The following is a 12,057-nucleotide window of genomic DNA, read 5'->3' as shown; positions in this document are numbered from 1 at the left end:
AGAGGTGGGGGTGGGTTTCTTACTTGTTTTTTTGGGAGGATCAATGGGTAGGGGAACGTGCCTTGAAGGATTCGTTTCCAAGGCTTTTTAATATGTGCTCAGATAGGAGGGCACTAGTGAATCATTTAGGAGTGTGGAGGGAGAAGGTGTGGCATTGGCATCTATCGTGGAAAATATAGCTTTTTGAGTGGGAAAAACTAGTGATAGATGAGTTGATGGGGATTCTGAGCAGGATCTAGATGAGAGATGATGGTGTTGACAAATGGATATGGTCGTACGATACTTCTCTTTGCTATTCAGTCATGTCTTCTTACAAAGCGATTTGGGACACAGAGGAGGTTAGTGTTGAGGATTGCATGTTGTGGAATTCTATATGGAAATGTTGGGCTCCTCTAAAAACTCGAGTGTTTGCTTGAAGAATTATCTTGGATAGGATCCCCACTAAGTGGAATCTAATTTAGAGGGGTAATAACTTTATTGGTAATGATGTTCTTTGTGTTTGATGTCAGACTCAGCCAAAGACTGCAGATCATCTTTTTTTCTCTTGTCAGTTCTCTTACTAAGTTTGATAACTATTTTATGGGTGGTTAAGGTTTACATGGGTGTTACCATCTTCTTCTAAATGTCACTGGTTTCAACATGTTAGTTCTGTCAAGGGTCGGCAGGCGAAAGATGCAGGTTCTATGATCTGGATGGCTGGAATTTGGTCCTTATGGTACTGTAGAAATGACAATATCTTTAACAAAAAGAGGTTGTGTATGGGGGAGTTGCTGTAATTAAGTTCAAATTGTGGCTTTGGATCAAAAATAAAATCAAGTATCTTGGTTTGAATAGATTTCTAATCCAATTGTTTACTGAATGTTATTATTAGTCTTCCTATAAGGCTCTAGGGGTTTGTTGCCTATTGTTGATATCCTTTTGGGGTTGTCTTAGGCCTTGTTTGTATTTTAGGTTCCTTATGGTGTATCTTTATTTCTATTTAATAAAAAAATTCACCTTCAAAAAAAATTATGATATAGAATTTTCACGTTTTTTAGAGTACTTCACAACCCTAGTTTGATATTATTTTGATTATTATTTGTTACTATATTTGTTTTCTAGTTCTCGGGAGAAAAATCTAAACTAATCCTTCATTCTGAGAAGGTTTGGGTTGGATATATTTTTGTTGTTGTAAAAAACCATTTAATTTGGAATAAATAAGTATAATTAAAATTTTGGTTTTGTTGAAATTGAGAGTAATAAGGTTTAGATTTATTTATTTCTTTTTACTGTAACAAAATTAATTTGAAAAATATGCAAGAAAGATATGCATAGTTTGTCAATAAGATAAAATAAGTTTTGAATCATTAGTTAATTAATAGATTTGGAGTAAGTATCCTCTCCATTACTATAATTACCAAGTACTATAAAGACAAAAAAAATATGATATAAATATTTTTATCATTTTATATATAATGAAATAATTTGGGATTGAAAACAGAAGGAGAAGAAAGTGATTTCCAGATTTGGGAGTTTGCTAACTTGCCATCAATATAAGAACACTAACCAAGAAAGTGATTTCCATCAACATATAAGTTTGCTAGTCACTTTACCACTATTTGCAAGATGTTGTACTCTTCTCAATTGTTGACATCAACACTACACTATATAGTCGAACAAATATTCCAATCAACTACCAGCCCAACTTGATAGATTAAGCTATGTATTAATTGAAAAAATAAAAATAAAATACAATTTTGTCAATCTTAACTATAATTGTTGGATCCATACCCATGATGGCACCTACAATATATAGTCAAGAGTCTGGGTCCAAATAGTTCCAAAATCTGATTTCAATTAGCTCCAAGATCTGTTTTCAATTAGGTCTATATGTGGATTATAGGCCAATTACTTCCTAGAGAATAGAGCATCATGCCTCATCATCCTAAGTTCCTAACTATCCATAGTACCACAAGCCAAAAAGTTCCAAACTATATTAAGCTAACGAGTTACGAATCCTGAATGTTGACAAAAGTGATCTATATACTGTATATGATAAAATAACATTGAAACCAAGCCATCTATAACACTCTTCCATACATTTGACCTAATCTCAAATTTAAAAAAGAGATCTATAATATGTATCTTATCCACGCAAAATACACAGTGAAGATTGTCACCATCTTGCTAAATCCCAAGTTCCAACAAACAAGAACTTCTTGCTTGAACATAGTAAAGAAATTTATTCTTTTTCTTTTGTATTTGAATTAAATGAGGAACAAGATTTGATTTAATGTTATTCAACAGCCCTTTCAATAAATAAAGATAAGGAAATTATAAATAGCTGCTTAAATATAGAATTTTATTAATAGAAATTTCACTTGCAAAAGACAGGTGAAGTGGGAAGGCAAGTAACCTTCCAACAATCACAATAATAATCAACAATGACAGAAATGTTCATATGCAAAATGAAGCTTGTGAACCAGCTTCAGAAACCAAATCATACGGATCTCATGATCAATAATGAATATAACAAAATATTTAATACTTATACTTAACTTGAAGGTACTACATATTTTTTATATGAAGTCCCTATTTAAGCACACTGGAATCCCTTGGGAACACCCTTTCCACAGTAGTTAAGTACCAAGCTCAAGTTGATAGGAATATTAAGGTTAATTCCAAGAACATTAGCCTTAAGAGCAGTGCAAAGGCACACAGCAGCCTCAAGATTAGCAAGACCATCAATGAGTGAGCAACATGGAACCTTTGGTGGCTTCCCAAGTTGCGCATTAACCAAACCCAACACATCAGCACACACACCAAACTTAAGGGTCTCCTTGGGGCAAGTATGTTGCTTTTTTGGGTAGGCAGGGTTTGAGGATGGTGCCTTTGGGGTAGGTGAGTGTTTAGGGGTTGGTGGTGGTGGGCATGGGACATAGGTGGAGCTAACCACAGTGAAGAAGAGGATATTGAGAGAAAGGAAAAGAGCAGCCTTGGAAGCCATTTCACAAAGATTATGGAAAGAAAGTTAGTGATTTTTTGATTACTAGTTACTAGTATGGTTTGTTGTGTGATAGGAATGGAAAGGAGGGTTTTAATTTATAGGGAAAGGTTGGTGTATTTCTTTGTTTTTTTAAGGTTAAATAATTGGTTTATTTTAGGCCATGTGAATGAGTTAGCACATAGGTATAGAAATTGAAGCAACACAAGCTGGCAGCTCAACATGGATGTCGGATATGTAAATCTTGGGGAAATGTAAAATTATATCTATTAAGTTTGGAATTATCTGCTTTTTCAGTGTAGTTAGTTGTCAACTTGTTTTCAAATGAAATGATTTTTATGCATATCGTAATGAAACTCTGAAACTTTGAATAGTTTGGCAAATTACAAAAGGAATAAAGGGTAATGAGTTGTGCTCGATTTGTCATTTTTCTAATTAAAAAATTTATGATTGCTTGAAAAATGCTCGAATTACTTTATAATTGTTTCTTTTAGAAGCCAATTACTAGTGTTGAATGTGCAAGAGATATGACATATATAAGGTATGATTAGCTTAACAAAGCTTCTTTCACCATTTTCGTTTTTTAAGATTTTATTATACAATTAACTTATATATACACCTTCTCCTTTTGTGTACAAATAGTTAATATGTCAGAAGCAAACATGATTAGATCAGAGTCGAAGAGAATATCACAAATTGATCGGCAATGAACCACAACCATAATTTAAGACATCATTAACATATTTCTACACTGGTTCATGAGTTTTTAGGGTTATGTATCGAGTTCTTGCAAAAATGTTTTATGCACTAATTTAAAATGATTTTTGCACTATTTAGTTAATGTACATTAAATTTGAATTGTGTTCTAAATTTTGTTGGATAACTTAAAAAGGACTGACGTTAAGCAGACATACGATATTCTTAGAGCAAAAGTTTCACACTAGATATTAATAATGTATCCGTTAGACAGATTAACTATAGTCAATAGAGGAGTTTTAAAAAAAATAATACTTTAAAAGAATTATCCCCATTTGTTCCACGCTTTATATCAAACTAAATGGATACATATAAAGAGGGGATAGAAGGACTGACATACATCAAGTATCCTAATTCACCTTAACCAAAGTTACGTCCCAGTCCTTAGTATTCAGCTCAGATTTTACTACGATCAACAGTTTGTTTCTTCACAAAGTCACTATTAAATATTAGCTAAAAGAAAAAGATGATAAAAAGATTTTTTTGAGCCAAAAAAAAAAAAAAGTGGCTAAAGATCCTCTTGAAGAAAGGCGGAATTTCTAGCCAAGTAAAAAGAAGTGGCTATGGCAAAACTAACATTAATGCACTTTTCCCTTTGGTCACATAATCTTCAAGAGCTTTGGTTATAAATAGGAGTGTTTCATGTCATTGTAAGACACACCAAATACTTAGCTTAGTGCATATTCTCTCTTCTTGTTCTCTTGTTCTAATTGTGTGAGAAATACTTGAGTGAGAGTGAAATTGAGTGTACTTGGGTTTTGGGAAGGGAGTGAAACACTTGTAGTTCTCTTTTATCATAGTAGAATAATCCTTGTTGTTCTTCAGCTGTGGACGTAGGCAAATTGCCGAACCACATTAAATTATCGGTGTCATTTTCTCTATTATATTTTCTCAATGGGTCTTCCGCTCCAACAAACTGGTATCAGAGCTCGTAGAGCTCTTGCATGCTAAGTCGTTCGATCTAAAAGAAAATTCTTAGTAAACTCTATGTTCGCAACATTGTCTGATCTTACACACCAGAAAAGAATTGTTCTTGTTACTGGAAATGTATAATAGTGTGAAAGTGCATGTCTAAGAAAGTTCTGTCTTAGGAAAGACCTGGTATTTAAGCGTATCTGTTAAGACCCACCTCTCTTTCCTGGAAACTTTCCTGGTGTATGTTCACGGACTACAATATTGTTCCGGTATACGATTATCGTGGCGAGTGCTAAATTTGATTTGGAGAAATTTAACGGAGAAAATGATTTCAACCTCTAGTGATTGAAGATGAAAGCTCTACTAGTTCATCAAGGCTTGGGCAAAGTCTTGGAAGGTAGAAACAAGTTACCAGGGAGTCTGACCGAGGACGAGAAGGACGAAAACTTGGAAAAAGCACATAGTGCAATTTTGTTGTGCTTGGGAGATGAAGTTCTACGAGAAGTGTTAAATGAAACTACAGCTGCTTCATTATGGTTGAAGCTGGAAAGCCTCTACATGATGAAGTCACTCACCAACCGGCTGTATTTGAAGAAAATAATAAATACTCTTCAAATGCAGGAAGGAAAGCCCATAAAAGATCATCTGGATGAATTTAACAAAAATATTCTTGATCTAAAGAATATTGATGTTAAAATTGAAGATGAAGACCAAACAATTCTTCTACTATGTTCCCTTCCAAGTTCTTACGAGCACTTCATCGACACCATGATATATGGTCGAGAAGATCTGACCTTGGACAAAGTAAAGGCGGCGTTGCACTTGAAAGAATTGAAGAAAAGAGTATCAGATTCGATATCTGAAGACCCAAGTGATAGTTTTTTTGCTAGAGGAAGAACAGAGAAGCGAAATCAATTTGGTGAAAGAGGAAAATCTAGGTCCAAGTCTAAAGCAAAACCTAGAAAGTATAAATGCTTTCACTGTCATAAGGAGGGGCATATAAGAAAGAATTGCCCAAAGTGCAAAGGCAAGGAAAAGATTTATGAATATGGAAATGCAGTTGTAGCAAATGGCTATGATAGTGCAGATGCACTAATAGTCTCAGAGCACGACTCAAAAGGTGAATAGATACTTGATTCTGGATGCTCATATCACATGTGTCCCATTAAGGATTGGTTTTCAACTTACCAACCCTTAGATGGGGGCAAGGTCCTTTTGGGAAATAATGCTCCCTGCAAGGTCATCGGCATTAGCACAATTAGAATCAAGATGTTCGACAGAATCATAGGGACGTTGACAGATGTAAGGCATGTTCCAGAATTGAAGAAAATATCTGATTTCCTTGGGAACACTGGACTCAAAAGGTTATAGCTACAAAGATGAAGGTGGAATTATAAGAATATCTAAAGGCGTTATGGTTGTAATGAAAGGAAAGAAAGAGAATAGTCTTTATATATTACAAGGAAACACAATCACGAATGTTGTTGCTGTCTCCTTAACATCTCATTCTGATGTCACCAAAATATGGCATCTAAGAATAGGTCATGTCAGTGAAAGAGGTCTAGCCGAGTTGGCCAAACAAGAACTACTATGCGGTCAACAAGTCGGGAAGGTAGACTTTTGTGAACATTGTGTTTTCGGAAAGCAATATCGGATAAAATTCAATGTTGCAGTTCATCGAACAAAAGACACATTGGATTATGTACATTCTGACCTGTGGGGTCCTTCCCAAGTACCTTCTTATGGTGGTAGTAGATACATGTTAACATTCATTGATGACTATTCAAGGAAGGTGTGGATTTTCATTTTGAAACACAAAAGTGAAGCATTTGTCAAGTTCAACAGTGGAAAATCTTGATCGAAAAGCAAACTGGGAGAAAGATCAATAGACTGAGAACTGACAATGGTCTAGAATTCTGTAGCATAGAATTCGGAAATTTTTGCAAGGATCACGGTTTTGTCAGACATTATACCGTGAGACACATTCTACAACAAAATGGACTTGTAGAAGAAAGAATAGAACCTTACTTGAAAGGACAAGATGTATGTTTTCAAATACTGGATTGCCAAAAGAATTTTGGGCAGAAGCTGTCAGTACAGCTTGTTACTTGATCAACAGATGTTCATCAATGACCATTGGTTTCAAAACTCCAGAAGAGATGTGGTCGGGTATTATGGAAAATTATGAAAATTTGAAGATATTTGGTTGTCCTGCATATGCTCATAACAAAGAAGGAAAACTTGATGCAATGGCATTGAAATGCATTTTTCTTGGATATCCTGATGGTGTGAAATGATATAAGTTATGGTGGCCAAAAGAAAGTGCATTATTAGTAGAAATGTTACTTTTAATGAAGCTGAAATGTTAAAGCCTCATATAAAGTCATCAAGTGAAAATGAAGATCCTAATATCTTGGAGAAGGTGGAGCCAACAAAAGAAAAAACACTTGATCAAGAAGAAGAGTTTCATGATGCATGTACTGATAATGATATCTCCTAATTACAATACTATCAGTTGGCTAGGGACAGGCAAAAGAGGCATATAAAACCTCCAGAAAAGTATGGCTATGCTGATTCGGTGTCATGCGCTCTAAATGTTGTTGATGATATCAGTAATTGTGAACCACAGTCATGAAGAAGATATCAACAACAAAGAAGCTTCCAAATGACTTTCTGCCATGAGAGAGGAAATTGAGTCTCTTCACAAGAATCATACTTGGGTTCTTGTGAAGCGGCCGGAGGCTCTAAAGATTGTTGGATGCAAATGAGTCTTTAAGAAGAAGGAAGGAATCCCTAGAGTTGAATATGCAAGATTCAAAGTGCGATTAGTGGCCAAAGGTTTTACACAAAGAGAAGGCATTGATTTCAATGAAGTTTTCTCTCCTGTGGTAAAACATAGCTATATTCGCATCCTACTTGCAATTGTAACTCATTTTGATCTTGAACTTAAGAAACTAGATGTCAAAACGACATTCTTGCATGGTGAGTTGGAGGAATAAATCTACATGAAACAACCTGAAGGATTTGAAGTTCAAGGGATGAAAGATCATGTTTGCTTGTAGAAGAAATCTTTATCTGGTCTAAAGCAATCTTCCAGACAATGGTATCGACAATTTGACACCTTCATGCTTGAAAATGGATATTCCGTAAGTGAATATGATAGTTGCGTCTACTACAAGAAACTTGCAAATAAGTCATTCATATATTTGTTTTTATATGTTGATGACATGTAAGAACATGTCAGAAAATAGAAACTTTAAAGCTCAATTGAGCTCAGAGTTTGAAATGAAGGACTTAGGAGTTGGAAAGAAAATTATGGGAATGGAGATTCAGAGGGATAGAGAAGAGGGGACACTTTTTATGTCACAAAGGAAGTACATTGAGAAAGTGTTGGAACACTTTAGCATGCAAAATGCTAAACCAGTCACTACTCCATTGGCGACCCATTTCAAACTTTCAATGGCTTTGTGTCCACAAACTGAAAATGAAAAAGAGGAGATGTAAAGTGTACCGTATGCTAATGCGGTTGGCAGTCTCATGTATGTCATGGTATGCACTATACCAGATATTGCCCAGGCAGTAAGTGTGTTAAGCAGATATATGGCAAATCCTGGTAAAGTTCAATGGAAGGCTGTGAAGTTGATTATTTTGGAAACAAGATCACTGGTTATGTTGACTCGGATTATGCTGGAGATCTAGATAAGTGAAGATCGATCACCGATATGTCTTTACACTGTGTGGTTGTACTATTAGTTGGAAAGCAACACTACAATCAATTGTTGCTTTGTCTACAACTGAGGAAGAGTACATCGTAGTAACAAAAGCTGTAAAGGAAGCCATTTGGGAGAAAGGTCTAATTGAAGAGTTGGATATATAACTCAAAGAAACAACCATCTATTATGATAGTCAAAGTGCTATACATCTGACAAAGAATCCAATGTATCATGATAAGCATATTGATGTTCGGATGCACTTTATCAGAGACATAGTGGAGAAATGAGTTGTTAGAGTGGAGAAAATACCCACTGTAGATAATTCGGCGGACATGATGATGAAACCAGTTCCAACTACCAAGTTCAGACATTGTCTGGACTTGATTAATGTTTAGAATCTCTAGTGAGCATGAAGAAGAGTAGCAAGAGAATAACTATGATAGTATTTTAGCCAAGGTGGAGATTTATTGAATATTGGCTAAACGAAAAAGATTATGAAAAGACTTTCTTGAGCCAAGCAAAAAAAAAAAGTGGTTAAAGATCATCTTGAAGAAAGGGAGAATTTCTAGCCAATAAAAAGAAGTGGTTATAGTGAAACTAACATTAATGCACTTTTCTCTTTGGCCACATAATCTTCAAGAGCTTTGGCAATAAATAGGAGTGCTTCATGCCTTTGTAAGACATCAAATACTTAGTTTAATGCATATTCTCTCTTCTTATTCTCTTGTTCTAATTGTGTGAGAAATCCTTGAGTGAGAGTAAAATTGGGTGTACTTGGGTTTTGGGAAGTGAGTGAAACACTTGTATATCTCTTTTATCATAGTGGAATAATCATTGTTGCTCTTCAGTTGTGGACATAGGAAAATTGCCGAACCAAATTAAATTCTCGGTTTTATTTTCTCTATTATATTTTGTCCATGGGTCTTCCGCTCCAACAGTCACTTCTGGATTTAATACTAGATATTATTTCTTCATCAAACTGTAATGTAAAAATCTTTAATAGACTTTAAATTTGAGTGGGAGATTTTATACTTAAATATACATAAAACATACTAAAGATGATGAACATTATCATTACATATAGCTAAGATCTTCCATGTCAAATCATCAAGAGGAAATATAAAACTAACTAGAGTGGAAACGTACCTTTATATATTAATAGAGAATATTGAGAATGAACTTATTCCATCATTACTCATGTATCCACAAATTCCATGTACTTTGTCTTATATGCAAATGCATGTTCATAGTAGAATATGTGTGTTCTTTGACCTTCCAATTATAGACCATCATTTGCCTTAGTTTCTCCTCCAATAGGATGAAGAGAATGAACTCTCATGTCGTGATTCATGTTATTGTTGAGTGTTATGTTGCAGTCTATAATTGGGGATCACAACCCCTTATTTATAAGAAGTGCATACCCTTTCATGAAGAGTGATGCTAGTTGATTTTTCTTTCAATTTTGTCTATCAAAAAATAGAAATAAGACTGTAAGTATCTACACAATAATTTTTACGGCAATTATGTCTATAAACATATACCTTATTTGAATTATATCACTTTAATTTGGCTACTTAAGATAATGATCCTAAACACAACTTAAACATTACATACGTGACCCAAAATTTTCTACAATCTCCCACTAGTCACATATGTAATTTTACAAATTGGATTAGTCTTTATGAGCTCAAAAATACATCTTTATAAACTTTAGACATATCCTTATCTCGTCCAATAATTATATTAATTTTTAGAACTAAAGCGGCTTTCGTTATATCAATCATAACTAAACCAATCAATTATCACTAATAGTAACACAACTAAATGACATTTGATCAATCATGGAATGTGTAACTTGAAAATCACATGAAGGTGATCTATACATGTCAGAACTGATTCTCCTTTACTTTATTGAAATCCTATAAAAAAATTAGAGTGAAATTGAATCACAAACCTTATTCTGCAGAAAAATATATTCATATTCATAAACATGTCTATATAAAGTTAACACCGAAATACAAACTTCCACTGAACCAAAGAGAAGGTGTATATAGAGTATATTGGTATCGATCTAATGGTAGCAGAGCTGTTAACTAAGGGTTTGTCGTCCAAGATTTACATTAGCTGTTTAGAAAGGATGGACATTATAGATAAGTCATTGCTTATCATTGTATGACACATTCAATGAAAGTTTAATTTTTGTAATTAAAGTTTAAGTTATCCATATTAAAGAATGTACATGTATGGTTGTAATGAGATAACTCGGTGAGTTTTCGAAATATAAATGAAGACTCAACTTAAAGTTGGTTGAATTGAGTTGGTTGTGATACATGGAAGAGATCAGGTTGCCTCCGATATTTGTGATCGTCATGATTCAACCATTTTAATTCAATTAAGGATGACGATTGGTAAGGTTCAATTAAAGTGCGCAATTAATATTATGAATCTACAAGTCATCAGATAGACCAAGTGGGAGATTGTTAGATTAATTTAATAATCTAAGTGTTCCATGTTGTGAGAAGTTACTAGTTTGAATGAGAGTATCTAATTTGATAGTGGTTGGCAATTGATGGATCAAACTAGTGAGGGTGTATTCATAACTCCTTCCCCTCTCACTTCATAGGAAGTTTCCATGATAGCGGAGAAGTTATAACTCCTCCTAAACCATTCTATAAATAGAGACACTCATGCATTGAAAAAGTCATCACATTCTTTGCTATCTCATGAATAGAAGCACAAAGTGAGAATTATAGAAACACTGGTGGCTGAGTAAAGAAAGTGTAGTGTCATATAGAGAAGGAAGGAAATTGAGTTCCTAATCATCAAGCAACACATAAAGGGAAGGTGGAAAGTTGAGAACAAAAGCAACCAGAAAGACAACCAGAAAGTGCAAAGGGAAACGTAAATGGAACCAAATACTCCTTACTTTATTCTTTTATCACATGTGAATGTCATAATATTAAGGTTCTGAATTAAGGGGTTCTTATGAACCATTAAAGACTCATAAAACTGGAAAGATAATAATAGTTTTAACCAACTCAAATACAAATGGACAAGATATATTTTCTTAAATTGATGTGCATTGGAAATAAAATATAAATAAAGTTTTCCCTTGTTTGATACTGTTGGATAAAAACTATTTACTCGTATGAGTATATTTAAGCAAGATTGAAAAGTATACTCGAAATAATTATTTTAAATAGGATTGGACTGTATATATACTGTATTTAGTGTTTTTAAAAATGTTTCATATCGACGAATAAACGGTGAACTAGTGAACCGGTCCCAAAACCAGCATGGTATAATAATTATATGGTCAAAATCGGCTAAAACCGATCATACCGGCCGGTTTTCAATTGAACCTACCGGTTATACCAACGAGTTTTTATTTAAAATTAATTTTTTAATGAAAATAAAAAATATATTGGTTTTTTATTAATATTTCAACATTAATATTAATATATTATATATATATCTAATTTCCTCGATATGCAGTTTAATTAGTGAACAACCAATTGAACCATTATACAACTAATACCCTAACCGATTTGATGACCAGTACAATATTAATAACATGGCTTCTAATGTTATATTTAAGCAAGTTTGACAATATACTCACAAGGATATATTTAAGCAAGTTTGAATAGTATACTCGTATTTCTCGGTTTTTCATCTCTCCTCTCTATTTAT

At 33.9% G+C, this 12,057-nt stretch overlaps 1 protein-coding gene across 1 annotated transcript; it reads right to left on the bottom strand.

Moving 5' to 3' along the window:
- Positions 2,321-3,037, bottom strand: LOC109350041 (14 kDa proline-rich protein DC2.15-like). Its single transcript, XM_019591160.1, has one exon. The coding sequence runs from the start codon at positions 2,984-2,986 to the stop codon at positions 2,576-2,578; it is 411 nt and encodes a 136-aa protein (XP_019446705.1). The 5' UTR covers positions 2,987-3,037; the 3' UTR covers positions 2,321-2,575.

Source organism: Lupinus angustifolius, chromosome LG06 (genome assembly GCF_001865875.1).
Source record: "Lupinus angustifolius cultivar Tanjil chromosome LG06, LupAngTanjil_v1.0, whole genome shotgun sequence".
Classification (NCBI taxonomy): domain Eukaryota; kingdom Viridiplantae; phylum Streptophyta; class Magnoliopsida; order Fabales; family Fabaceae; genus Lupinus; species Lupinus angustifolius.
The sequence above is the reverse complement of the archived record's forward strand: the minus strand, read 5'-3'. Positions and strand labels throughout refer to the sequence as shown.

Excerpts from the sequence above, each read along its gene's own strand:
- LOC109350041 (XM_019591160.1), bottom strand. The coding sequence starts at position 2,986 with ATGGCTTCCAAGGCTGCTCTTTTCCTTTCTCTCAATATCCTCTTCTTC.